The sequence below is a fragment of the Solea solea genome, chromosome 4 (genome assembly GCF_958295425.1).
Source record: "Solea solea chromosome 4, fSolSol10.1, whole genome shotgun sequence".
In the NCBI taxonomy this organism is placed as follows: domain Eukaryota; kingdom Metazoa; phylum Chordata; class Actinopteri; order Pleuronectiformes; family Soleidae; genus Solea; species Solea solea.
Genome location: NC_081137.1, coordinates 4,984,790 through 5,012,647, shown reverse-complemented (window position 1 = coordinate 5,012,647; position 27,858 = coordinate 4,984,790). Strand labels below are relative to the sequence as shown.

At 43.5% G+C, this 27,858-nt stretch overlaps 1 protein-coding gene across 1 annotated transcript in view; it reads left to right on the top strand.

Moving 5' to 3' along the window:
- The first annotated feature begins 371 nt into the window (after positions 1 to 371).
- LOC131458293 (rho guanine nucleotide exchange factor TIAM1-like) overlaps positions 372 to 27,858 on the top strand; it is a 53,374-nt gene continuing 25,887 nt past the window's right edge. The window contains exons 1-9 of the mRNA XM_058627268.1: positions 372 to 571; positions 17,329 to 17,420; positions 19,350 to 19,996; positions 20,942 to 21,228; positions 22,075 to 22,341; positions 22,432 to 22,660; positions 24,010 to 24,182; positions 24,722 to 24,946; positions 26,997 to 27,182. Coding sequence (XP_058483251.1) covers positions 19,357 to 19,996; positions 20,942 to 21,228; positions 22,075 to 22,341; positions 22,432 to 22,660; positions 24,010 to 24,182; positions 24,722 to 24,946; positions 26,997 to 27,182 — 2,007 coding nt within the window. The 5' untranslated portion in view covers positions 372 to 571; positions 17,329 to 17,420; positions 19,350 to 19,356. The remainder of the gene's footprint in view (positions 572 to 17,328; positions 17,421 to 19,349; positions 19,997 to 20,941; positions 21,229 to 22,074; positions 22,342 to 22,431; positions 22,661 to 24,009; positions 24,183 to 24,721; positions 24,947 to 26,996; positions 27,183 to 27,858) is intronic.

Sequence of the window (27,858 nt, the reverse complement as noted above, 5' to 3'; positions counted from 1 at the left end):
TTTGTGCACAGCTGTGCTTGTCGACTGTGTCTCTCTTTGTTTTGGTGTGGAACTTCTGGGGCCAGAAGAGCCAGCAATTAAAAAGACGAGTGGGACACCGAGAGGCTTAGAGGCGCAGACCCGGCACACACTCTGACAGTCAATTGGCAAACGGAGGGGGGGGGGTGAAATTGGAGGGAGAGAGAGGGAGAGAGAGAGAGAGAGAGAGAGAGAGAGAGAGAGAGGGAACTGAGAGCAGCAGCAGGAGGAGGAGGAGGGCAGGGTGAGCGCCTGAGGGAGAGAATGGAAGAGTCACAGAAAAGAGGGAGGCGCTCAGACTCAGGCAGAGCGCACACACCCTCTCCTCAACCTTCAGTCTGGTTTAGGCGTGCTAGAAGGCAGCATGTGTGGGTATGCGCTGTAACGCGCGCATGTGTGTGTGTGTGTGTGTGTAGAGTCGAACAGTGCTGCGCTGGAGTGCAGGAGACGTCTCATTGACGCGAGGATTCCCCTGTCGGCTCCAGAGGAGGACAGTGTTTGAACCAACGCGGGGGATTAACTGTTCATACACAGGTGTGGAGCACAAGTGGAGGTAAAGAGACACTGTTTATTTCTTCTTTTAAAGGGTGTTCTGGGCGCTTTGGGGACTGAGTGAGTGATGTGGATCTGCTGATGTAGTGTGTGCGTGTTGACATGATTTATGAGCTGCTGATATTAATATTTGTGTCAAACACGCAAAAAGGAGACGGACTTATGACAGTATATATGATTCCATATGTGTGCGTGTGTGTGTGTGTGTGTGTGACTGACCTTGTCAGGACCACGAGTCCTCATGGAAAACCTGGTCCTCATTTGTGAAGAACTGGTTAAGTTTAGGGCTAATATTTGAGGTTAAGGTTAACTGGTTGTGGTTACCGCTCTGTTTAGGCTGTCCAAATGAATGGGAGTCCTTAGAAGGAGTGTTAATGTTTATAAAAAATGCACACTCTGTTGCTCAATGTGTCTCTGTGTGTGAGTGTGACTTCCCTCCTTCTCCAGTACAGTGTGCCACTGTGTGGTGTGTGTGTGTGTGTGTGTGTGTGGTTCTCACTCACTCTCACTGAGCCTCACATAAATGTGAATAAATGCACGGAAAAAGCCTCGTGCCCGTTTTGGCTCCCCGCACGGTCCAGTGCTTTTGTTGCAGAAAGTTTTATCAATCATTAATGCTCTCTGTGGGGACGCTGCCTAGTTTCTCTATATGCAGTGGGGGGTAATTCAGTCATGACAGCCCTGTGGACGGTCTGCACCTGAAATTTGCCCACCATTCAAGAGAACCGCAAAGTGCATAGTGATGCATGCTGTGCTCCATTACTGCACTGTGGAAATGTGCTTGAGTTTACCCAAGAGAAACAGAACAAATAAAATTGCACTCCAGATCTGAAATTCAAGTGGCACTTAAAGTAACTGTGAGTTTCAGAGCCATAACACAAGAATTGCTGGCCGTGCCATCAAAGGTGCACAATGCAAAAATCAAGAACAAGGCATACGTACGGGGATATTTGGGTCTGATAAAGACATTAGCCTACTTGTTGTAGTTTGTGTGAGGTGGAAAACGTGAAGAGAAGAGAGGGGGGAACAGCTAAAGAGCAGGAAGACGCGCAGACAAAGGAGGAGACGTCTGGAGCGAGCGGCATTTAAAGGCTGTGTGGGATTGAAGACATGTGACCATCATGATAAAGGGGAGCCACAAAAATGTGCACTTTTACCTGCCTTCATCTGAATACTTAATGCCTCGTCAGCATTTGTCACTCTCTGTGTGTACGTGTGTGTGTGTGTGCAGAGAAGTGGAAGTGTGAGGTCTCAGCTGTGCACAGGGTCGTCTTCAGGCATCCAGACGGCCGGAGAGTTACGAGTGGTCAAAGGGCACATTGTCTCTGCTGTCCTTTTCCCCCCTCCCTCGCTTTCATGCTTCTCCTTTAGCAAAGTAAAGAAAACAGACAAGTCAAACTGGACCTCGTCCAGTGTGTAGCTGAATGTCCATGTGGATGTGTAGACCAGGCTGGTGACAAGCTGATCCAACTGTCCCAAAGTACAGATAAATAAAGATAATAATGCGTTCATATACATTTCAAATGCTCACTCTCTCATCATCCATATGTAGGGTTTGTTTTGACTTTGGGAAGAATGAAAATGTCTCTCTCTCTCTCTCTCTCTCTCTCTCTCTGCTCTTATCTTCCCGTCACATTATCTTTCCTGCTGCAAGTCCCTGCTTCACTTTGCTGCTAACAGGAAGTTGAATATTGGCGGGATGTTTTGAGGAAGCGATCCGTGAAGGGATTTACAGTGGCAGATGAAAACTGCTGTGTGTGTGTGTGCATGTGTGTGTACATTTTTTTTAAAATTGACAAAGACTTGGTGAAAGCCTGGAGCTCTAAGGTATAGAAGCCATTATCTCCTCTACGGTTACACATTGCTCATTCAGGCTGACGTGCGTGTGTGTCAATTTACTACAAGTGTGCGTTCAGGACAAATATTTGTGTGGTGTGTGTGTGTGGGAGGATGGGTGGGTATATGTATGTATGTCCACTCAAGCATGTGCTCCGTGGGTGTACAGTAAGCTAATATAGTGGGTAAGCGTGAACGGGGGTGGGGATGGGGCTCCATTATGTGAGCCGAGTGGGTGTGGGTTTGTGTGTGTGTGTGTGTTTGCGTTGTGTGTGAAGATGTGTACACACTGACCCAGATTGATCCACTGCACTCGTGCACAGTCAGCTCACCTACAGGGCAGATACAGGTATCATATAAAGAGGCCACAGTGAAACCAAAACCACTGTATGACTTCTGTACGTTCAATTCTTAAAACTTAAACAAAAAAACGAGTTTTAAAACCCTAACATTTCATAATTTACCTTGCAGGGATGGGCTCTTAACTCAGTGAGGCCAAATAGGAAGCAAAAATATTCTGAATAGCCACTAGGGGGCTCACTGCAGTGCTCACAAAAATAACTATTTGAAAGGAAGCGAATGGGAAAAATTGCAGTATGACATATTTCTGAGGAATTAATGGTCTAAATTGCTAGTTTTCGGGCTTTTTGTATAGAAAAACAATGTCAACTTTACAAATTGTGTTCTCATTTAGAGGCAAATAGATAATAAAGACAGCTTGCATGGTCCAATAGGTTCCTAGCTGCACAACGTTAACATGGCACTGGCAAAATCATGAGTTTTGAGGATTCAAAACAGGAGTTCCGATTCAAGAAGTATCTGTTCAAGTAAAAGTCAGGGTTACATTATAATGGAGATAATCACAACAAACATTTCCCCCAGTGAATAAGACTGTTGTGACCTTGTGGCTGCAGGTCAAACCATTGGCGATTACAGCTCTAAGGGATGGTGCAATTAATGTTAATAGGAGATGATCACTCTTTTTTCTTCCCTTTTTGCTGTTCATTCAACTGTTGCTTTGCTCACGCTTCATCCCTCTGCCTCAGTGGTCACCTCATTTGTTGTTAAGCAAATATGGGGCTTAACCAGCCCCCCCCCCCAGTGTCCGCCATCTTCGCATATGCAATCAAGCTGTTTAAATGTTTGAGTTTGACTGTGTGCCTGTGTGTCTGCCCTCTCTAGACGTGTGTGTGTGTGTGTGTTCCTTTCTTTCACTCACTCTCTGAGTTCTCCTCACATGCAGACCAGTACCAGACAGATGATGTGTGTTTTTGGGAAAGCCATGACAATGCTGACAGCCGAAGGTGGAGAGATGCTTTGAATTTTGTTTTTAATCTCAGCATGTGATGGTAGGGAGAATTCCCTTTGCAGTATATATGATGGAAGCTGCAGCTATGGCAGCTGTGTGAATGCAGGACCCTGCAGTTTGTATCATCCTTTGTATCTCACCTGATGTTGACGCGAAAAACCCAGACTTGGTGATGTGGGACCCAAAGGGTCTTAGTATGCCTTTGAACAAACAAGATTTTATCTTAACAAAAAACAACTGACCATTTTTCATAGCTTGACCGTCTGTAGCGAGGGAGTTAATAAATGGACGTTAGCTGAGGCCACTTCTTTAGGTCCTCCTCCTGTCCCACATGTTCAGTTTCACGACAGCACGTGCCTGAAGTCTAGCCCATAAATTCACATAAGGTATCATGAGGGATAGGAATTTTAAATGTCCACTGACAAAGTGTATGAAAGAATGGACTTGTGGTCAGTTTCCTTTCTAATTTTAGCTGTCTATGTTTTAACTCATCTCCACTGTGGACTGTCATTTTTCTTCTCCTCTGGTTGCGAAGTTTGACAAAAGCAAACTGAGGCTTTTTAAAGTCTGCTATAGTTCAGCATTTCCAATTCTCTACTCGCACTTCGGGTCGTCATGGTCATTTTATGTCCTCATATCATACATTTCCTACATCACCTTTAAGAGTTGGGCATTTTGAGATAATATTTCCATATATTATTGATATCTCTTAGCCAATCCCAGCTGACACTATTAAAAGTCGGACTAAGATAGTAATATGTTAGTCCGACTAAAATCGAACTAGTCTTAGTCGGACTACCATATCCGGATAATGCAATTCATAGTCCGATTACTCCTGCATGTATACGCTTAGTCAGACTGGAGTCGGACTTGGTGTTCCGCACATGCACCAAAATGTCCTCCCCTGTCTTTGACCCCAAAGTATAAGGAGACGACGTATAAACTTGCAGTTCTGGCGTCTTTCTTCGGACAACACGGCAACCACGGGAACCACACGGCCAATAAATCCATTTTCTCCTCCACATGTACTGTATAGTCTGACTCTGCAAGTTGTCCGATTGCCTGTCTTAGTCGGACTACGGCCTTAGCTGGATTAAAGTGTGAATCTGATCACAGAGACACAAACCTCTCTAGTAATGCATTCATATCTATGGGAAATGTATTAGATACTCAAGTTTCTAATCAACCGAACCCCCATTCGGCATGTTTTTGAGCTTTTGATTATCTGGAGTCTGTATTCAACTCAGAACCTCCTGCTGTGACTTATGACATTTATGTTTTGTATGTGTTATTTTTAGTAGCAGTGTTATTGCTACTAAACTAAACTGAGACACCGAGCAAGAGCGGAGTGGCAGAACACGTCAGTGTGAGCGGTGTTCCACGCTGACAGACGTGTTTGCTTGTGTGCACGCGTTTGTAATGTCACCCTTCCGGTTGAGCAAGGCCTTTGAGATGTGTTGACTGGGGAGTGTGTAACGTGAGGTGGAGAGCATTTTGTTTTTACGTGCCACACACCTCAACGCTCAACATCAACCCCCTGATGAGAAGATGCATAAAGAGTGGGAGATGCAGAACGGGATGCCTCTAATTTGAGTGGGTGTGGGGGGGTGTTGTGTCTGAGCTGACGTGAGTTGGCATGTGTCCTCATTCATTTCTTCCCTTTTGTGTCTGCTGATGAATTGGGAATTTCCTCCTTCCTTCCTTTCATCACTCCCCCTCTCACTCTCTCCATCTCTCTCTCTTTGTCTCCCGCACGATCATCCCTCCTTCCTTCCTTCCTCTCTCGGTGTGACAGATTTGGCGTCTCTGTCGCGTGTGTGCCCATTATCTCTGATCAGTGTTGTGTTGAAGCCCACACACATCAGTGTGAGTGTGCGTTCATACGTGCATCTACGTCTTACACGCAGTGCCTTAAACACAGGATGGAAAGATGCAGAAGATAATTTGTTTACCGAGTGTTCAGCAGAGAAAGTGGGGAGTGTTTTCCAGAAGTATTCCACTTTCTAAAATTTGATTTGAGATATTTTTGGTGGAAAAGGGAGGAGACCTCACTTCATATGGTACAAAAACAAGAAGGTGGTTTTCTAACTTCAGAGCGAGCGAGCGGAAAAACAACGGTGTGTGAAGTGTTGAGTTGGGATTTAAGGGAGGAAATATGGTGGGAGTGCAAAACCACGTCTTCAAAGATTGTGTTAATGCTTTGTTTGCAGTGATGAGATTTGGCCTTCCTGGGATCTTTTCTGTTATCTCTGCTTGGAAATCTGAACACCCGGCCTGCACTTAGTGTGTGTTGTGTTTTTTTTGTCTGTCCAACTCTCGTCCTCTTCTTCCCTCTCGCTCCATCTTCCCTTTCAACCCCTCACATTACATTAGTGACACTTAGTTAGAGAGTTAGTTAGGGAGTCACGGTCACGTTTGCTGCCCGTTGACCTGAAAGCGATGCAGTGGGGATCGTGCGACAGCCTGTGAGTGCATATTTAAGTGTGTGCATGTGGAAATATGAATGAGAATATGTCGGCGTGTATCTTGCGCGTTTGTGTGGCGCAACAAAAGGACGAGTGAAAGCTTACGGGCAGAGCTGTGTGGATTTTATTGTTCTTTGGATTACATTTTTTTGGAGATACAAAAAAAAGCCCCGTGGTTAGTGCTGTATAAGGTTTCTTTTTAGATTTTGTGTTTTTGTTATTGTCCTGTGGTGCATTAGCTTTTAGGCACATGACTTTTTGTTTGTGTGTGTGTGTGTGTGTGCGTGCGTGGTCAGATTGCTTTTGTCCGCTCTCCTCAGGCCTGCACTCAGATGTCAGTGAGTCGTGTGGTGCCCATACAGGTCACTAATGCTTTGAAAGGGAGGAGGCAGGCTCTATTCACTGCAGCCACTCAGAATCCAAACAATAACGCTCGGCTCAAGTCCACACAAGAGCCTGACTCCCAGGAAATGGACCCATTGACCTAGATCAAACCCCGTCCACTGGAGAGACACTGCACTGCTGACATGTTGTTGACATCCTTGTCTCATTGTTAGCGGCATTGTTGTTGTTGTCACAAGACATTGACAGAACTTAAGGGTTTTCCCCCTTGATTAATTGATTAGTGTTTTATGTTGAGAGACGTTGATTCTCTAATTGTCTTTGTTTGGTCCATATACCAAAATGATTCAGTTTGAGTGATTTATTGTTATGGTGGAAGACGATAAACAGGAAATATTCACTTAAATCCTATAAAATGCTTCATCAACATCAAAGGTCTGTGAACTACAGCAGCACTGTACTGTATTGTCGGGATTATGCGCTTGAGAAGCAGGAGACACAACACACTGAACTGCTGTTTGTCCGTCACATTCTTGCAGAACATTTTGAACCCCCATCCCTCACTGCACTACATTGTTTCCTGTCTCTTCTTCAAGGGGGCACTCTGTGTGCAAGCGCCGCTGTTGACTCAGGTGCAGGGATGCACTAAGACGTCCCCCTCCCCCCTCTCCCTCCAGTCCAGTTGCCTCCTCCTCCTCTGCCTCTAATATCTTTATTAACATTATCTGCTTCCTCGCCTCTGTCAGGCTTACGCTGCTGTGGACTACGCATCTCTTCTCCTCCTCCTTTAATCTCTTCTCCTTTCTTTCTTTTCCCATGGCGTTCCTCTCTCCATTTTCTCTTCCCTCTTCACCTGTCCTTCTGCAGCCGCTGCCTCAGACAAAGCTTTCGCACGGCCTCAGCAGTTTTCTTAATTAATAAAGTGACAGGTAGTTCTGCTTTATTAACCGTCTTTGCATTAAAGGAAGAGCACGCTAATATTTACATACTGCACTGTTGCAGTATTTAAAGCCAGGGTTTGCGGTCTGGTTTTAAAAACAGGTATTGACCAAAAGAAAATCCTGGTGTTTGTCTCCCAATAAATAGGGATATTTTACTTTCCTTCTATTTTAAATACATACTCTTAGCAGTTACTTATGTTTTATTGGAAAAGACAGGTGTAAACAATTCATATTATTAGCTAAATCAATCTGTATAATCCTAGTTTAACAAATGTAGCATGACTAAGGGCTGGACGAGTCAGTTTCAGTAATTATCGCAGTAAAATATGAAGTTATCAAGGCAGAGCTTCTGCAGTGAGCGACTGAGGAAGACATGTCTTCTCCTGCACCAGCTTTGTGACACACACACACACACACACAGACACAGAGGTTGAGTGCATGTGAGTCAGGATTATAAGGATGAGGAGGAAACTCTTTGTGGTGTTTTTCCGACCAGGAAGTGGCTAACGACATCGGTCTTACAGTGAGCCTGCAGAGCTGACGCTCGGCCCATAATCCACCTGTTCTTTGCCGTTCTTTAGCTGTTATGCTTCCGCCCGCGCTACGTCATCTGTGACATGAAATACGGCACACACACAGAAAGAGAGACAGAGAGAGTCGTGTGAAGCTGAATTTAAAAAATGATTTCAATGAAACTGACAAGTTATGCACTACAGCTGTAAGGACCGAGTTTTGCTACTAAATGAAAGTTGAAGAAACCAATTTAGACGCACTAATTGGAAACAGTTCACAAGGCCAAACTTTACACGTCTAGATGTGTTGGCCCATAAATATCATATATATCTATATTGGTTATCCATACCCTCTCCAATTATTCTTTTTTGTGTTCATTCATTTGATGAATTATGAAAAAATATGTTAATTTAACTTCAGAAGAAGTCCTTAATATACAGTATGTTGAACCGTTGATATTTTGATATTGAAGGAAAACCCTAAATATGTTGTTTTAAAGATGTTCCCAGATTCACGCCCCTTGCTTTAGATTGTTATTTCTGTGTCTCACAACAATATATCTCCCCACTTATCCGCTCACATCACCGGCGACAACAATAACAAGTCAAGCTTGTTCACGTCCGACATGACATCCATCTCTATCAGACCCTGCAGGACCTATCAACACCACTCCACCTCTTTACCTCTCATGTCTCCTTCCACCTTCAACACACATCATTTGTCTGTCTACCTGTGGCCCAGCACTCGTTTCCAGCCGCTCTAACAACCTCTCATCCCCCTCTCAACGCCATCATCCTTCACCCCCCCCGACCCTCTCCTGCTGCTCTCATCCCCTCCCCCTTCCTCAACCTCCCACCTCAATCATTCTACCTTTGCCTAAAACCCTCTCATCCCTGTGTTGCACCCACACATCCACCCTGTTATTTCATTTCTCTCTCCAGACGGCACAAAGAGAAACAGGAAGTGCCAACCGCCAATTTGGGCTTCATTCAACACCTGTCTTGTGTTTGTCTGAGGGACCCCGTCATTGTCTGACTAACTCGTAGGGATTTCCAAAAACAGTATTTGGTGCCATATTGTTTTGGCAATATTTGGCAACTATCAAACAGCAAATCTTTCAATGTTTCACTGTTTTTTATTATAAAATATATTATCTACATGGAAACAGAGTCTAGTTTGTAAACACAGCCTAGTTTCAAGAAATGTCTGCATGCAACCCCAATTTTATGGCACATTCTCCTGAACTCCTTCTTCTTAATACGGTCCCTAAAGACATCACAATAGTTAATTTAGGCAACAGAAAAAAAGCTAAATAAAGGGAAGGAGTTCCCTTTCAAAGACAGAAGGCCTAAATCTGTCCATCTTAATTCCAGGATTAAAAAGCTCTTTAAAAGCATCGTGTCCAATCCCACTTTATTACTTTATCACCATCCCAACCGAGCTGAAAGGAATTTGCCTCGGGATGAAGCTGAATAGACGGACACCTTGGACACATCACAACACAGTCGCAGCAACGCGTTTCAGTGTCTTTAAGTGCAACCGTGATAAATCAAACTAAGTGGGAAGCAGATGTAGAAGAAATATATCATGTTAGATGATTTGTCCTCCTATTCCGTGAAAAGAAAAACCAAGGGAATCTCTACAATATATGATTGAAAGACATGAGAAAAACAGAAAAAGTGTTGATATTGGGTTTGGCTGGGGCAAACTGGAGGATTTCTGCTGCATAATAAAAACCCTGTAGTTGCACGCCATCGCCCACGTGTCGTTTAAAGAAATCCAAATCTGCTGCCACGTCTGCACAGAGCTCTCCTTGTGTTTTTAAAATGCCGCTCTCCATCTTGTTCCTTCACTCCCAGACGGTCCTCCCCGGCGGCTGTGCCGTGGCCCGCGGGGTTTCTACGGTTACCAGCTGAATGTGGAGCACAGTCACTGTCTCGCATCGCTCCTCCTGAATAATTAAACACTTCTCTTGCAACCACCTCTCACATATTGGGAACCGCAAATCACCTCATCAATATTCAGCTGATTGTTTTTGACAACTTGTCAGTGCAATCACTTTTTTTTTTTTTATCAAGACCAACAAGTGTTGATTGAGGTGTGGGAAAAAAAAAAAAAAAAAGCTGGAAAAAGGAGCTGATTTAAGAAAAAGAAAATGGTAATTTTCAATCCACCTGCTGCGATGAGGATTTCAAGTGGCATAGAAACTTACAACAGAGGTCCATGAAGGATTTCATTGAGGCTGACATGCCTTGATCTTCTCCTTCATCTCAGAACATTAAAATCTATATCTTGAAAGGTCACAGTAGGAGGTTATTGGACTCTTTGGAATCCCCTTTCTTTCAAATTCATACGAGGATTTGGACGATCGCTAAAGTTGCTCGCACTCATTGACTCTCATGGGCTGTTTTCACTCATCGCGCTAGAAGGATATTTGCTTCAAAATATGGTAATCCCTGACAGCGCCGCGCTGCAGAGGCAGTCCGCTGAAATCTGAGTTAAGGAGCGAGCAGCGTAAGCTCCTAGAAAGATGGAGACGCGTATTTAATGAGGTTGCTGACACTTGAGGAGTGAAAAGTAGAGTGAACTGGTTGTGACTGTACTTTTTAAAAAATTGATCCCCAGATACCGCACCCACTACTTCTTTTTGGACATCTCACATCTTTTTTTTTTTACTTTTAAAATGCATTTTTGTTGAATTCTCAAGGTTTAATTGCTCTCTGGTGTATAAGATGGCTTGACACCACTTTTTCGTGTCACACAGTGGAATCAATGTGATTCTCATATATTGTCTTTTACACAAAATGACATTAACAGTCTTCTACTTTGGATCCTCACTGGATCTTTCTCTTGATCCGACTGATGTAATGGATCTAAAAAAGTAAAGTTCATGGCAAACATCAATGGCCAACAGTCAGACGATGAATGCATGTTGTAGCGTTGCACTGGAAATGATGTGGCACTGCATTTCCCATAAAATGACAATCTGAGCAGAAACTGGTCCTGAAAATCCTGCATGAATTGCAGAATTGTCATTTAACCCGGAAATAAACACATTCTCATTCTCATATTATCAATAATATGGGATTAAACCAGTGGTGTTTACAGCCTGTGCTCAAAATTTGGTTTGATTTTTGTCTACACACATCTATACACATCTTATTCTGAAGGGAACATCTTTGTTTCCTCCCAGATCTGCACAGATATCACACAGTTGTCATTTAAAATATGTTTTTTTGAATGAAAATGAGAATAATGATGTAAACATTACCATTACTTCTGATATTGCGACTCATATCGCAACCGCAATTAGATTCAGAATCGTTCATTACTACTTGTGCTTTTTGCATCATTTAGGATTTTCTACTTTTCTTTCTTCTCATATCAATATCAATCTGATACTGATACTGAATATTGCATCGCTTATCCTCAGCTAGCACACCGTTGTTGAGTCTTTTTTTCCCCACTATGTGCTGTCATTTTTCTCCCTGAAGGTTTTTTTTTTTAAACTTAAGGGGAAAAAAAAGAAAGAATAATGTTTGACTTATGGGGGTGGGGTTGGTGGGGGGGGAGGGTTTGGTGATGTCAGATCGTGAAAGGATGAATAAGAAGCTAATCTCCTTCTTCCAGGGAATTCTGCCAGTGATGTCTGAGACAGTCCGTCTCTGAAGGGAGTGCGTGAGTGCAGTGGAGTGTGCGCCTCCATCTCCACGATAGGATGATTTTAGAGCACGTCTGACTGTTATCTCAGCCCTAGATGGATATACTTCCTCTTCAAACGTGAACGCTCACACTCAGACACACTCACACACACATACAGTAGGTGTGCTCCCGCAGGCACGCGCTCGCGGATAAGTCCTTGATCCTTATTTGATTGGACCACTGAGCCAGACTGCACCTCGTCTTAATTCCCATGTTATTCGCAGTAGCTTTTGAAGCCGGTTTGGTCAACGTAAGCAACGCGGAAGCCCCCCGACGTTCCCTTCATGCATGTTTGTGGGTGCAACTTGTGTGTGTAGTTGAGTAAGCATACGACTGCTTGGGGAGCGTGGAGTATTACTGATAAATCCTTGTGAGGGATTCCCATGGTCGTCTATTTTGACATGCGGAGGAATGAAGTGTCCCCCAATCTGAAATTCCTTTGTCTGCCCCCCCCCCCTAGAGAGTTTGTTAACCTCAGCGACTTCAGTCCCCGCCTAGAGGGACGGGGGTACACTATATATGTGTGTGTGTGAGAGGTGCGGGAAAAGAGCCCGAGGGAAGGGCGAGTCCTGCGAACTCTTCAAGCTTTTTCAGGCCTTATTCTTTGGGGGGGGGTTTGTCGTGGTTCGTGAGTGCAGGGAAAAGGTCACAGAGGTCGCGAGCAAACTTGGAGCTTCTCTGGTTACGGCGGCGTCTAGACAGGTCACTACTGCTCCGTGTGTCTTTGAGGTTGGCTTGCTTTCATTCAGTCAGTCACTCGCGGGGGAAGTCGGGGCCGACAAAGGAATCACACTTGGGTGACGGAACGCAACATTAGGCGCCGACAATAAAGGCTAGCAAAACATTTGAGGATTAGAGGAGATTAACAGTTGGTAAACGGTAATCGTAATCTGTCCAGAACTGGTGTGCGACTTAAATGCTCAGTGACTGATACTTAGTGGGAGTCACTGGATACATATTATTAGCCAATAATGAGTCACCTCTACCTTTATTTATTTATTTACATAATTTTCAATTAATTACACAAATTCCAGTGACCACGTTCACGATTCTCTTCATTTACGTCAAGATTTCACATTTTATTTTGTGCTAGGTTATATGGTGTTTACTATAAGCGCTGATGGTGAGAAGAAGAGTTCAACAGCCTCTCCAGAATGTGTTGCAGACAATGACACGCTTTAAAAAAAAAAAGAAAACAGAACAACAATGTGACAGGTTTTGTTCGGCTGCATTCAGCGCGCAGTGTCGTACAGTAGCGCACATCCACGTCATGTGGTTTCAGTCTGGAGAGTTGAGCTGTGTGTCACGTTGGGTGGGGCTGTGAGACAGGTGCAGAGATGAAAAGACTGGCAGAAGAGGGTGTGTGTCTGTGTGTGTGTGTGTGTGTGGGATCTTCCTGCTCTGTAGCTGTTCTGACAGGCCTTTGGTATTTTTCCAGAGAGTGTGAAAGCATGTGTGTGTGTGTGTGTGTGTGTGTGTGTGTTGTGTGTGAGTTGGGAAAAAAAAGCGTGCTCACATTTCCCCAGAGATTGTGCAGGTGTGTGTAACTGGAAGCGCGACTGCTGTCTGCTTCTCTGCGTGTTTATCGTGTTGTCGGTGATACAGACGTGCAAGTCTGTGGATGTTCAGCATCTTAGCACCAGGGCTACATAGTTTTCTCTGACAGTGTCCTATAATAAAGATATAATATGGAGCATTTCTTCATTAAATTATCAAAAAACAAAGAGGATAATGTTATATATTTTATTCCCAACACTTTTTAAATCCATGGACTGTTCAATTTCTGGGACAAAATGTCAAAGAGAAGATGGAAATTTTCAGTTGAGCTGAACAAACAATAATTTTCAAATCAAAAATATCCTTTTATGTTATTTTCCCATTAAAAACATACATTATACTGTATAAATGTTGAAAACTGTCGCATTGGAGCAGTGGTTGGACCTTTTAAAGTAACACCATTATCACCAACGTTAAAATACTGTGGCGTAAATAGGTCGCGCAAAGTCAGCCACAGACTTTTTTCACAGGAGGCGGAGTTATTCACCATCAGATGTGTTGCTCTCATCCTCCTCCTCTTCCTCACACATACTTCACACACTGGTGTCGTGAAATTAGATTAAGATGGCGCGAGGGATAAGGTGACTCATTTTTTTTGTAATTTGTTTCATTTTCTACACACTCCGCTCAAAATTCCTCAGCTCTACTCCAAGTTTGAGAACCATGACATTAGCGTATATTAGCTGTTATTTTGATGGTAATACTCTGTCTTATGTACTGTACACTGTAAACTGAAACTCGACTTAAAACAGTTATATCACGATCAAATCGCATTCTTGTGATGTCTCGAAAATTGCAGTTGGAAATTCCCTACTTGTCAGCCAGTGTCTTGTGTTATTTATTTATCTTTATTGTGGAGCAGAAACTCTCCTCATAAAGTGCAAAATGCACAGGGGAACCAAAAAGACAACAAGTCAACAATTCCCATGATCCCACGCTGCTTCCTGACTTTTATTATTGTTTTCACTGGGAAACCCCTAGTGGCAGGAAGCTGCAGTGGCAGACCTGTGTGATCGTCTTTCTCCCTCCCCAGTGTGTGTCTGTCTGGCGAGTTAAAAATTATTTGGCTGCTGATGCAGAGGCCGTTGTGTTAATACACTCTGTCAGTGTGTTAATATACTGCGAGAGAATGAGAGAAAGAGAGCGAATAATTATGTTTCCCCCTTTTGTCTCGGCTCCCTCAATTAAGCCTGAAGAGAGGCAGCGAGAGCATGTGTCTACTTATCCACTTCAAGCTCAGAAACAATAGGACTCCCCCCCCCAATTTCTCCCTGTCTCTATCTTTATCTCTGTGTTTTCATTCTTCCCTCCCCACATTTTCACTTTTCCATGTCAAACTTCTATTCATAGCTCAGTATCCCTCTCAGTATTTCTTTTTTCCCTCCCCTCCATTTTCCCCTTTTATTCCGCACCAACGTCTGTGTTTCGCCTTCAGCCTCGCCTCACCTCTCGGCTCCCCAGAACTCCCTCTCCTCGTCTCTCCATCATCCCTCTCCGTCTCCTGTGCCCCGCTGCAGGGCACGGGAAGAGGCAAAACGAGGAGACTAAACATTTTCGAGTTGTACACCGCTGGAGGAGACGCGGGTGGTTTTGATTTCCCCCGTGCTGTGTCGAACAGGATTGTTGTTGTTTGTGTGCGTTTGCGTGTTTGTTTTCAGACATATTGATGCAGAAATAGCGATGTGGAGTCGATGCCTCTTCAGAATGCTCGAGTAATCTGTTTAATAAGTTTATTTACGAACGTTAGGAGTAAAAGCATAGCAGATGTGGTCCAAGTTGAATATTCACTACCTTAGTGAGTGCTTAAGTTGCACATTAATGAACATTAACATGTAAATATGCCAGAAATAGAAGAAAAAAAACATATAAGGAGAAGCAGCATAGGTAAAGCATGTGATGTCGCGAGTCAAACCAAGAAGTATTAAGAAGAATTGAGGCACGGCGATGTAAAGTGCACAAATATTATGCATTTATGATAAAATTGTATCTGTGTCTTTGTTTACCGGAGGTAGTGGGTGGTCAGCAGCAAAACTCATTGGGCCAGATGGGATGAAGGTTGGATGAGAAGTAAGAAAGAGCGGAGAGGAAGAGTCAGAGCGAGGAGGAGGAGGAGGTGGAGGAGGAGGATCGGGGTCAAGTTCAGCTTGTGTAACTTGTTTTCCCACAGCTGGGGCGAAATGTGCGCGGATGCTCGCGCGGTTGACGACGTCAGAGAGACGCTGACGATTGTCCACCTCTCCGTCCCTGAAGAGAGATGACTCAATATTACAGACACTGATATCGCCACCTTGAATTCCTCAGATATAGTGTATCGAAGCATATAAATACTTTGTTTACTCCTTTTCCCGATGTCTGACCTAGTGATTTTGGGCAGTAATGGACCACTGCAGATACTCCTGAGCTCTCATATCTGTCTCTTTCTATAGACACGTCGGCATCGGCATCAGCCAGTATTTCTTTTCTTTCTTTCCATTAGCCTTTTAGCACATAGAATGACAGACACTGGTGTTGACTGTGCATACTGAGAATTCATTATTGTGTTTAAATAATGGTAACAATGTAGACTATAATAAAGTATTTTCAGAGATAATGTGTCCCCCGAACAAAAAAACAACTAAAAATAACAGTCTTAAAGGTATCCCAGGTACACAATTTTCTGATATTCTCACAATCTGCACAGTCCAATACCCATTTTGTCTCAGGTTTATTAAGGCATTAAGGCAGACTGTCCTCTCTGTCGTGTATTGCCCCAGAATTTACCAAAAAAAAGTGCATTATGAGTGTTTTCAGATGTTAGCAGTATTAAAAAATCCAATCCAATCCCCTTTATTTATATAGCAAAAAAAACAACACATACTTGCGAAAGTGCTGTAGATAGAAATAGATAGACACATAAACAAATAGATAGACAAATAGAAAACTAAAATACAGGTCAAAACTAAATCTCATACTGGGTAAAAAGCCAAGGAGTAAAAGTGAGTTTAAAGACCGAGCTCATGCCACAGTTTGGGTGCCAGCACTGAGAAGACTCGCTCATCTATGTCTGTTTTTCTGCCTTGTTTTAGGAACGACAAGGAGAACCATTTAAATAACTGAAAAAACAATCTTAAAATTAATCTTAAACCAGTGGAGAGAGGCCAGAGTGGGAGTGATGTGATCATGTTTGATTAAAACTGCCACCGTCGTCAAAGTTTAATCACGTCAGTCCACGTGAAAAGGTGAACACCGGTGTGCTTTGCGTCTACTCTGCAACACAGGAAGAGGTAAAATCATCTCTCTTACATAATAAATGTTCCTCCTTAAAGTCTCCCTGAAACAAACAACTCTGGAAATAGTGTCTGCCGCAGCTTAAGTGCTTATAATGCCCACACTCGCCAAACGAGAGCGATCACACACACACACACACACACACACGCTTGTATAAATGTGTTTTTTAATCTGACTGTTGAACTGAAAATATGCACACACACACAGTAAGCATGCTCACACTTGCATACCTTCACACTGTACACAGCACATTATGGAAATCGTGGTCGCCTCCAAGCAGCTCAGGGTTGGTATTAGAGGAAAATGAGGTTGTGTTGGCAAGGATCATTTAATTGAGTCTTAAGCAGGAAAAAAGAAAATCACACTTCGTAGCTGCTTTCATCTTCTGTCATTTTTTTTAAACGTGTGTGTGCATTTCTTTGTCTGCAGGGGGGGGGGGGGAAGAGGTGTTTTCCCAAAAATGTTTTGTGCACAAGCCCGTTCATGCCTTCTCCTCTGCAACGGTGCAGTTGAAATAAAACGCGGCTGTTTTTGAATTTCATTCTCTTTTATATTCTCCCCTCAGGCTCCGTGTGTTTCTATAGAGTATGTGTGCATATTATGGATATTTTTCCTGCATTATCTTATTAAACGTGTTCCCTGCACGGTGTCTTTCATCTCCGATTTCCTCTCACGGCTTTGGCCTCACCTTCGTTTCACCTCTTTCACTGAACTCTGTGTAATGCACCTGGCAGATGCTCCTGGAGTCAAAAGAGAATTCATTCCCCTTCTCCTCTCTCCTCCTCTGTGTTCTCTCCTCTTCTTCCTTTTTTTTGCTTCCTCTCAGGCCAAAGCGACGACAACAAGCGACGCGTTTGAAGATGCGCGGTGATACCGCGATGATGAAGGGACGCTTGTGAGGTGGAGGCTTAACTTCAGGTGAGGGTAACTTTTACACCAAAAATATCTCAGCACTGGTCAACAAATTTAATTGTTATTATTAATACACTATATTTTTAATTGCCAGTTATCATTGATAAGGAATCAGCCATATCAAGTAACTTTAACCAGCTTAGGTTTGTCTTAAAGGCTGTGATATTGAAAGTTTGAGTTATCTTGGGAAAAGGAGGCAGAAGCACTCACTCAATGAACATTTTTTGGCAATTCTACAGCCATAAAATCTATATAAATCCAGGCAGCCTGAATATAATGGTCTTAAGAGGGTTAAACCAAATGTTTCTCATAACGAAGAATAATCAATTAATCTGTCCATTATTTTCTCGATTAATTGATTGATCGCTTGGTCCATAAAATGTCAGAAAACCTTCCGAAAACGTTCATCGGTGTTCGTCAAACGTGGAAATGACGACGTTCTCAAGTGTCTTGTTTTGTCCACAAACCACAATGATTCACTGTAATGAAGAAAATATTCACATTTAAGAAGCTTAAACAATCGGAAATCTTGTTTAATCGATTAATTGTTTCAGAAATCCACCTTATTTCTTCAAACCATTTTGGTATTCAATTGCATTGCAAATGCATTCTGAATACTTCAGTGGGACAAAACCACTAAACTTCCATATTGTTTAATCTCTAAATAAACCCTTTTTTTGTGCGTCATCGTCAACAAATTCCTTCACATCCAGGGTTACTGTTGAAGAAGCCAATTAGTGTTAAGGGAATTTCCTCTTCAATGTTGGATACCTGATCCACCATATTCTTTGTCTGGGGATGACTCACCCCCGACAAAGCACTCGCAGAGATCCTGTGTACTGAAACCGCTGCCATCAGTTAAAGGGACATCAAAGGCTGCGCACTCATCCAACAAAGTAATAGAGCGGGTCATAATCATTTGAGAGCTCTGTCGGAAGTCGTTAAAGTCTATTTTCATTCGCGTTCTTTGTTCATTAAAGGGCACAATCTGCACTTTGCCGTGAAATATTGCGTGAAAATAGGTAGACGCCAGTTTTAAGACGAGCAAACTGAAAGAGCGTCTCGTTATTGGATGTTTTTGCAAAAAAAAAAAATGCTCAAGTCAAGCAGGTGAACACAATAAATCATGATAAAAGTAAAACAGGAGAGTGTCAGTCAGATCAATAAAAAAACGCATCTGTTACCATAAATCCATAAATGCATCCGTTGCTGTAAATTACTGTAATTTGATACCACTTATCGGGATTTAAATGTAAGTATTGAGCTGAGAACATTTTAACTTAGGAGTCCTCTTTTTACCTTGAAAGTCTCCACCCAGATATTTCAGTCGAAGTTAGAAGATGTTGTTTCCCTCCCAAGAACACACATCTACATGAAAATTTAAAAATAAAAAAGAAATAATCTTACACATTAGCCCTCTACTTAATAAGCATACATGTAATACAGTCATTTAATGTTTAATATAGTTAACCCTTTAACACTGAAAAGCCTACATGGTTATTACGGGGATTTCACTCTCGCTGTTGCAGGAAGTTGGCGAATCAGCCGTGAAAGAGTTGGAAAAATGCCTGTACATCATTTTTTGGCCTGTTTTTGGACATTGAGACAAAAACTCAAACAAACGTTGTTTTAAATTTCAAATTTAACACACAAGTCTGGTGTTTATGTACAACTACAGTGTTTTTTAAATAAAACGCTTGGTTTTTCTTAATTTTTAACTGCGTGTTAAAATAGTGTATTAAGTTGGAAACTGCCAGATATTGAATGTTGTTCTGGAAAAATGGGCAAAAGCACTGACTCACTGGACATTTTCTGGCCCTTTTATGGTTAAAATAAGCAAAAAAAGGTGTTAAAGGGTTAGAAGATAAATCACAGATGTGGCACTAGACCAGTACATAGCTGTAAAATAACAGAAACCTTTCCCTTATTCTGCAGTTGAATCATGGGAAATGTGGAGAGTCAGAACGGGGACAGTGGTTTCTACGGCGACGTGGCGGGACAGCTCTCCCGCAAGCACACGTCCCGCTCGCTCCGTCTCTCCAACAAGCACCCGATCACCCGCCGCTCCCGGCACTCCTCCTCCGTGAAGCAGGAACACAGGAACTCTCAAACCTCCACTCGCTCGTCCAGCACGCCGAGCATCCCGCAGTCGCTCGTGGAGAACGGACTGGAGACTTTCAACGCCACGGATGCTTTCGGAGAGTTCGGCATCAACCCTCACTGGACACAGCGCGTGGCCATGACAATGAGGCCAGAGTCCTTTCAGCAGGACGACGACCCTTTGGCCACGCCGACCCCTGAAACCTCGGAGGCGGACACGATAGCTCAGGACGGTGGAGAGGACTCCATGGGGGAGGGAGACGCTGGTGGGGAGGAGCGGTACCTGCAGCGAATGACTGAGGGCCCCAGAGAGGGAGGGAGTTTCAAAAAGAAGCGGTCCAAGTCGGCGGACATGTGGAGAGAAGACAGCCTGGAGTTTTCTCTGTCCGACCTGAGCCAGGAGCATCTCACCAGCACGGAGGAGATCGTTGATGGAGGAGAAGAAGAGGAGGAGGAGGAGCGCTTCACTCGGCCCGGAGCAGGTGAGGATGAGGACCTTAAAAGCGATCACTCACAGTTGCTTCAAATGTTTTAACTTGCTGCTGTGATAATGTAACACCCAGAATGTAACATACAGGATGTTACATCCTGTATGTAACATCCAGAATGTAACATACAGGATGTTACATTCTCTTGTTTTAAAGAGGACAGTTGATATTCAGGATTTTTTTTTTTTTCTGCATGTTGTTTTCAAAAAGCACCACAAAGGACTGACTGAAAAAAAGAGACATTTGCAGATGATGATGAGGAGGGAGTGAGAGAAAATTGCAGACAGAGTAAAAGAGGGAAAAAAAGAGAAAATGATTCGAGGGAAATCAAGTCGACTGATTGAAGCTTATTTTCACTTTCGCGAGTTGCCGTTGAGTTCAGCTGATCACGGGATTGTTCGCTGAACTGGTGCTGTGCTTTGGCATGAAGGTAGACCGGAGCTGACAATTTATCAGTTGAACATCTAAGCACGGCCTCGGGTGGTGGCAGAGCTCGGAGGAATGTGTGGGCATGTTGTGCACGAGATGTAGACTGATGAATCAGTCGCGCTGATTAATCAGGCTGATATTTGTTATGATTTTTAATCATCAGCACTGGTCGATTATTATTTATTAATCAGCCCCTTTTCACAAATCACACATTTTTGTTCTAAGGAACATGATAAATGACCTATTTCATGTATTTAATATTTAGTTTGTACATTTTTTTTAATTGAAAATACTATAATGGCACTCAATTCAACACAAAATGTAGATTGGATAGACCATTACATCTATGGGCCAAAAGATTGGCATCAAACAAGCCCTGATTTAAAAAAAAAAAATAAAACATATTAGTCAATCTCTAGTTTCACAGAGACATGGCGGAGTTTAATTTGACTCTCAAATCTGCTCCACCCTCACACTCTGCCCTGCAGTAACCACCTGTGTGCGTTCCAGGTTCAGCTGAAAGAGCATCGTCCCTGGACCATCTGTGCAGCCAGCAGAGTCCCGGCCTCAGGGGCCAGAGGAGCCGCTACCCTAAAAACAGGAAAGAAGCCGACCGCGACGGCGATGGACACGGGGAGGAGGGGCTGATGTCTCCCTCCGAGGAGGATGTCGGAGGCTACGGAGCGTTCACACTTCCCTGCCGACGATCCCACTGCCTCTCTGAGGGCCTGGCGGGGCTCGGCATCCCGGCCGTGCCCTGCCCTGCTTTCCAAGGACGCCGTGCACAGACGACTCAGGTTAGATCACATTACGAATCAACATGTGAATAAATATACAACACGGATTACACAAGTTATTAAAGGTCAAAGGTTAAAAGTCTCAAGTGTAGAAAGAAGGCTTTGTTTACCAGTTGTATCCAGGAAGTTCAGGGGGTTCAGGGACACGACAGTCAGTCCAGCCATTAACATTTTGGTGACAGCGGACACTTCCTGTGTCTCCACATGCTTTGCAGTTGTGTGTGTTTTTGTGTGTCGTGTTTTCAGATAGAGAGTCACTGTGGGCGTTCGTCTCCTTAATTGACAAGAATAAAGAAAGGCCTCCACAATTATCGCGTCTTTGTTGAAAGCATTAGTAAATAAGAAGGAAGTACATAAAAAATAGCAAACCAAGTTTTAGTCTTAAGTTATTCCCAGAACCTTTAAGCACCCTTGGATAGCAGTGCACCCTAAGTGCTCATTATAAATTCATCCAGTCAGGCTGAGGGGGATTTTTGAGCCTGGATATAAATAGATCAACAACACAGCAAAACAAAGAGGAGAGGAACAGAGGGAGACTGAGTTCTGTGAAGGGGAAAAGTGTGAAAGCACCCCCTGTCACTTACAGTGGGAAGCGTTCATGTAGCAGAACTGCACGACTAAATATGTGCACATTGTGATGCGGGAACACTAATGCAAACACACACAAACCAGTGAACCTCTTGAGTAGCATGAGCTGTCAGGTTGATTCTTGCACATGGAGTGAAATGACCTCTTGCATCATGACTATTTTTTACTTCCACCTATTGATTATTGCGTTTCTGCATGCACGCTGATAATCCAATAATCCACAGTTGTGTTTTTTTTTGTTGTTGTTGTTGTTGTCAGGATATCTCCGGCATTCTGGGCGAAGGCAGCGAGTACGGCGACAGTGGCATCGACGGCGTCGCCGCAGAGCTCGACGGGGAGCTGGTGTCGCGCCGCTGCAAGGCCATGTCGGCCTCGTACTCCGTGTACTCGACGGCGGAGAGCAGCGTGTTCAACGGCAGCGACAGCGGGAGCAGCAGCGCAGGAGGAGGAGAGGGACGAGGTGGGGAAGGAGGAAGAGGAGGAGTGTACGAGAACTTCAGGAAGGAGTTGGACAATCAAGCCTGGGTCAGTTACCTTGTGCATTTCGTCTGAACGTGCTGCCGTTGTGCGGTCATGTGATGTACCTGCTTCATCTCTCGATGACCTTCTCTGTAGACGCGGGGCCGGGACTGTACGGAGGAGGCCGGCTCGGCTGTGAGCGACGAGCAGAGCAGCGGCACGCTCAGCAGTGCGTATCCATCGGACGCTCTGACTGGCTGTGCACAAGGCACAGTGAGGAAAGCTGGAGCTCTGGCTGTGAAGAACTTCCTGGTCCATAAAAAGAACAAGAAGGTGGAAACGGCAACGAGGCGCAAATGGAAACACTACTGGGTCTCTCTGAAAGGTGTCGCACAGAGTCTTGTAATCTGTTACTTGTGTTTTTTTCAACAGAGAGTGACAGAAATTGTGAGGCAGCTTCAAACTGAGGATGATTTATTGACATGATGATCCATGTTAGGATTTAACTGACCAGAATAGTGACGAGAATGCCATTTAGCCTTGCCTTTATAAGGCTAGGCAGACTATCCTTTTCTTTGATGCTATATTTTCTCAATGTAATAACCTTAAATATGTAGGATTCAGCTAAAAAGAAATCTACGGCATAAAGAAATGGCATAAACAATCCTTGTTTATGATTAAATAATACATAGCTCTTGCTCTTATATACTGAGCACTGTGTAGTTTTAATCCGAGGTTGTGTTTCAATTACAATTGTGGCCCCAAATGATTACAAAAATAGTCGAAACAAATGGATTATTCCAAAATGGGGGGCTTTTACTCTGAAAATAACGCTTTTAATGTGGTAATGGTGTCATCCGGCAAAGATAGAACACAGGCATTAAAAATTTCATGTTCAAAGCCACTTTTTTACGTACAATAAATTCCATTTGTTTCAGGTTCAAGTCGATGAGTAATCGTAAATTTTGACCTCAATAATCGTGATTAGGATTGTTTTCCATAATCGAGCAGCCGCAGCACTGTGTATTGTAAATACCTTGTAAATACACACTGCCACTTTAAGAAACCCTGTACTGTCCCTTTAAAAGCTTCTGCATCTGAAATCAAATCAATCCAAGACTTTGTTACCTACAATATTTATTAACAACGAACATATATTTTGGGGGGTGGTAAAACAATTTATTTTAGTCGGAATCACTCAGCCGTGCCGTTGCATTCAGATAACATCTTAACCTGGACCTAACCTACTTTATCTCTCCTGGTGCGTACGACTATAATCACATCACATCCCAGCGCAGCGCCTGCCCTTGCTCGTCACCTCTGCTGTCCTCTCTCGCCCCCGTGTGAGTGGCCTTACGTTGCCTCTTCTCGGGCCTCATCTCAATCTAATCTTACGGTGGCACCCGTGTCTAATCCAATCTCATATACTCAAAATGCAGATGCGGCATCTGCAGCTGCATTCCTTGGACCCACCCCCCCCCCCCCCCCCCCCCACAAAAATAAATAAACTTGGTCTCCCAGTGTTCCTCCTCCATGTCATGTTGCACGTTAGCATCAATAACTAACAACGCAGGGCATCATTGTTTCCACTGAGGGATGAAATGCAGCACATTTGGTGTTGGGTTTTTATTTGTAGATGTTCCAAACATATTTCATTTAATGTGATGTCAGTAAAAACAAAAACAAAAAAGAAGAAAGAAATAACTGTCTTGTCTGTTTTCTGTTCTCCTCAAGGCTGCACCCTTTTCCTGTATGACTCAGATAGTCGCTCGGGCATCGACCACAACAGCGTTCCGAAACACGCGCTGTGGGTGGAGAACAGCATCGTGCAGGCCGTACCTGAGCACCCCAAGAAAGATTTCGTCTTCTGCCTCAGCAACTCGGTCGGGGACGCCTTCCTCTTCCAGGTGAGAGAGACGCCGGTATTTTAAACATCCCTTTTGGTATTTAAAACATGTGTGTGATGTAAGAGTTGAGTTCCTTTCAAAATCACGTCTGCACAGGACGGAATTTTACTCTTCATGAGTCAAGGCTGAAACCACAGTCGTAAATTATGCCATTATTATAGTTTAGGCTGTCCAAATAAATGGAAGTGTGTGTGTGTGTCATGTACATGGACTTGACATTTAGCCATGTGGGAGATAAGCCAGTTCCGTGTCCATGTGTTCGTTTCACGTGTGACACGTTTAAAGGCCACACTGTCAAACTGACGGGGATCCGCCACAGTCACCATTGTGTAATATTCAAATGTGTCTAATTATATTCATGGCATCTGTCCACAGTGACATTCAATCAGCGACGGGCACGATAAGTGATGAGATTACGGCGACTGTTGTCTCTCAGAGGCTATTAAAGTGATATTTCAATCTCTTAATTTCCTTCTCCCCTGCTTTTCTGACCTGTTTTCTTATGGTCTTTGATTGATCGATACCTTTTACGTTGACAGACGTCGGGCCAGACAGAGCTGGAGAATTGGATCACGGCCATCCACTCCGCGTGCGCCGCTGCTCTCGCTCGGCAGCACCACCGCGAGGACACGGTGCGCCTGCTCCGGACCGAGATCCGCAAGCTGGAGCAGAAGATCGACATGGACGAGAAGATGAAGAAGATGGGAGACATGCAGCTGTCCACCGTCACCGACGGCAAGAAGAGGAAGACCATACTGGAGCAGGTAATATTCTAATTTATACAGTAATCATAGTCGAGATGAAAGAAGTACGAGTGGTTTCACCTCAACGCTACTTCATCACATGCCTGTGTGATGCTGATGCGAAGCAGGTTTGTGATCTCGTGTACTGAGCAGCGTTCGAGTTGAAAGAAAACACCACTTTGCACGTGCACATCTCCGCATCTTTGAAGTTGAAGCCGAAAATATCTGCAATAAATCACCTTTACTGCTGTGGCGTCATCCAGGCGAAAGAGACGTTCTTCAGGAGAACCTCGCGCCGACAGATGTTTCCAAACATATTCTGACCGGCGCTCGTTTCTAAGCGCCGTCCTCACAGCACATGTCGGAACACACGCGATGCATACATGAGCGGGCAGGTGAAAGCTGAAATATCCCTCAGTCGGTTTTTTTCACGTGTAATTGCTGTTTTTTCAAACAGGTCACAGCTGCAGGTTCAAAGCTTTTCCACTCTCAGGTTTGTTCACTGTCAGTGGAATGAAGCGTGCAGCTTTACTCTTTTTCCATACGTGTCTGGAGTTACTGTTGAGTGTCAAAACAGATTTGTATGTAAACATCGCAATGGGCCTCATGTACTCACCGACAGTAGGCCTCCTTGTGCAGAGCCGGGCCAAGGCATAAGTGAACTAAGTGGTTGCTTAATAGTGTGTGGAGAAATTTTAACCACATATTAAAGAAGTCTAGATGTCTTCAGATATGTTAAGATATTTAAATTGTGTTTATATTAAGTTATTTTGGTTTTATTTTGGAGTTACAGATTGTTAATTAAGTAATTTAACATTGGTTTACTTTTTTGGTTTGGTGTAAATATATATAAACTATAATTATAACCTATAATTTATACAGTTACATTTGTATCTGGCTACTTTGAGGTGGTTGGAGGGGGGGCCCTCAAATCCAATTCAGCTTAGGTCAATCAAATGGCGTGTTTCCAGCGGCTCTACTCGTCTTGCCTCGGCACGGCACGGCACGGCACGGTACGGTTTAGGTTGCATCTCCACTACAAAAAAAGTACCTAATTTTTTACTCTATATCATTGTGTGACTCAAAAACCTTTAGTTTTATTCATGTATTCAATGTGATAAAATAAGAAAATCAAGTATGTAACATTTTCTTTCAAAAAACAAAATGGAATTTATTTATTCGGCACTTTTTAGGCTTGAACACCACTTTAAATCCGGTTAAAAGACGTCTCCCTCCACCACTGATCCGCCAACAACCATTCAATGTATCAGGGTGTCTCTTTTCTGTGTCTTCGTTTTATTTAACCCTTAACAGACGAATCAAGGCTTCAGAGAAACGTTCAAAACAACATTTACAAAAACAAGTGAAGAAAGAATACAGGTCAGAAAAAGTCACACTGTACCAGTTTATGTTAATCCAATCCAGTTCAACGTCCCTATATCTGTCTAAAATTGTCGTCTCAAAAGTTCTGTTTAAACTTATTTAATGTTCTTGTTTTCCTTTCTTCGGGGCAGTTGATTAACTCCTTTTGTTGTGATGAAATGAAGTTTGGCACTTGTTGTCACTTGTGGCTTTTCGGGAACAATGAGATGCCCCTCGGACGATGTTTTCCCTCCCTCATTTGGAAGCTGTTGGTTTTTAACTCTGTACGTGAGGAATATTAAAGGAAAAAAAATGATCTGTAAAATGAGTTTACATAAGAAGACAGGCCTGGGATTAATGTGTGCATGCAGGGAAGGAGATGATGTATAAATGAAGCAGTGTTTCTGTGTTCCACCTCCCACAGCCCACTCTCTGATACATAACACAACAGGTCGGTGAAAGGTGGGGGTTGTGTGAGTGAGTAACACTTCTTCATCACTCCCACATCGCACTCTTCCTGAAATGACCGAAGTACAAAACTCACACACTGATCATGTACGCACATTTTTCCCCCCTCTTTATCTCTCTTGTGGGTTTTCAACACTGGCCATCACCAGTGGATAAATCTGGATCGAATCAGCTCCGTCAGTTACATAACCGCTAATGCATCCCTTTCACTGTTCTCACACGTCTTCCCCCCCTCTTTTAGATCTTCTTGTGGGAGCAGAACTTGGAGCAGTTTCACATGGACCTGTTCCGCTGCCGCTGCTACCTGGCCAGTCTGCAGGGCAGCGAGCCGCCCAACCCCAAACGCCTGCTGGGTTTTGCGTCGCGTCCCACAAAGCTGGCCATGGGGCGACTGGGCATCTTCTCCGTTTCGTCCTTCCACGCACTGGTATGAATTTATACCTAATAACCTAATCACAGCTTCTTAATCCATCACGACATGAGAGTTTTCCCAAGTGCCCACTGTCAATACCAGCTCAGCCTGGAGAGTGGGTGTGTTTATCAGGCTGTTCTTGTCACTTACGCCCACTGAAGGCAATCATTTTTTTGCCACTGCCTGAGAAATGTGCAGAAATAATAGACGCCGTGTGTTGCCTTAGGTTAAAACATATTAGAACCATGCAGACAAGTACAAAGAAACGAAAGTGAATGCTAAATTATAAGCAGATATATATCTTACATTGGATTGGCCTGATATCTGACTCATCACAAATAAAGGCCAGAGCTGACTCATTTTTCGGTTCTCTGATGCCAGAACACAAAAGTGGCAGTCAGTTTTTTTAATGTTACAGATTACATAAAGTTTGTGACAGCTAATGCTCGTTTTAAAAAAACAAAGATACGTGTTGGACAAATGAATCAGCTTCATTTTAGGCGTGTAATTCAAAATAAATACATATGAATCTTATGGAAATGCAAAAATATCCCCATCTGTGGATCCAAACCAGGCCTCTGCGAATGACTGATCTATGGGATTACGGGCATGAAACTGGATGTATCTTTGGGATTATAACTAGAAACAGATTTTTTTTCAGTCCAGCTGCATCTGAATAACCGCAACAGTA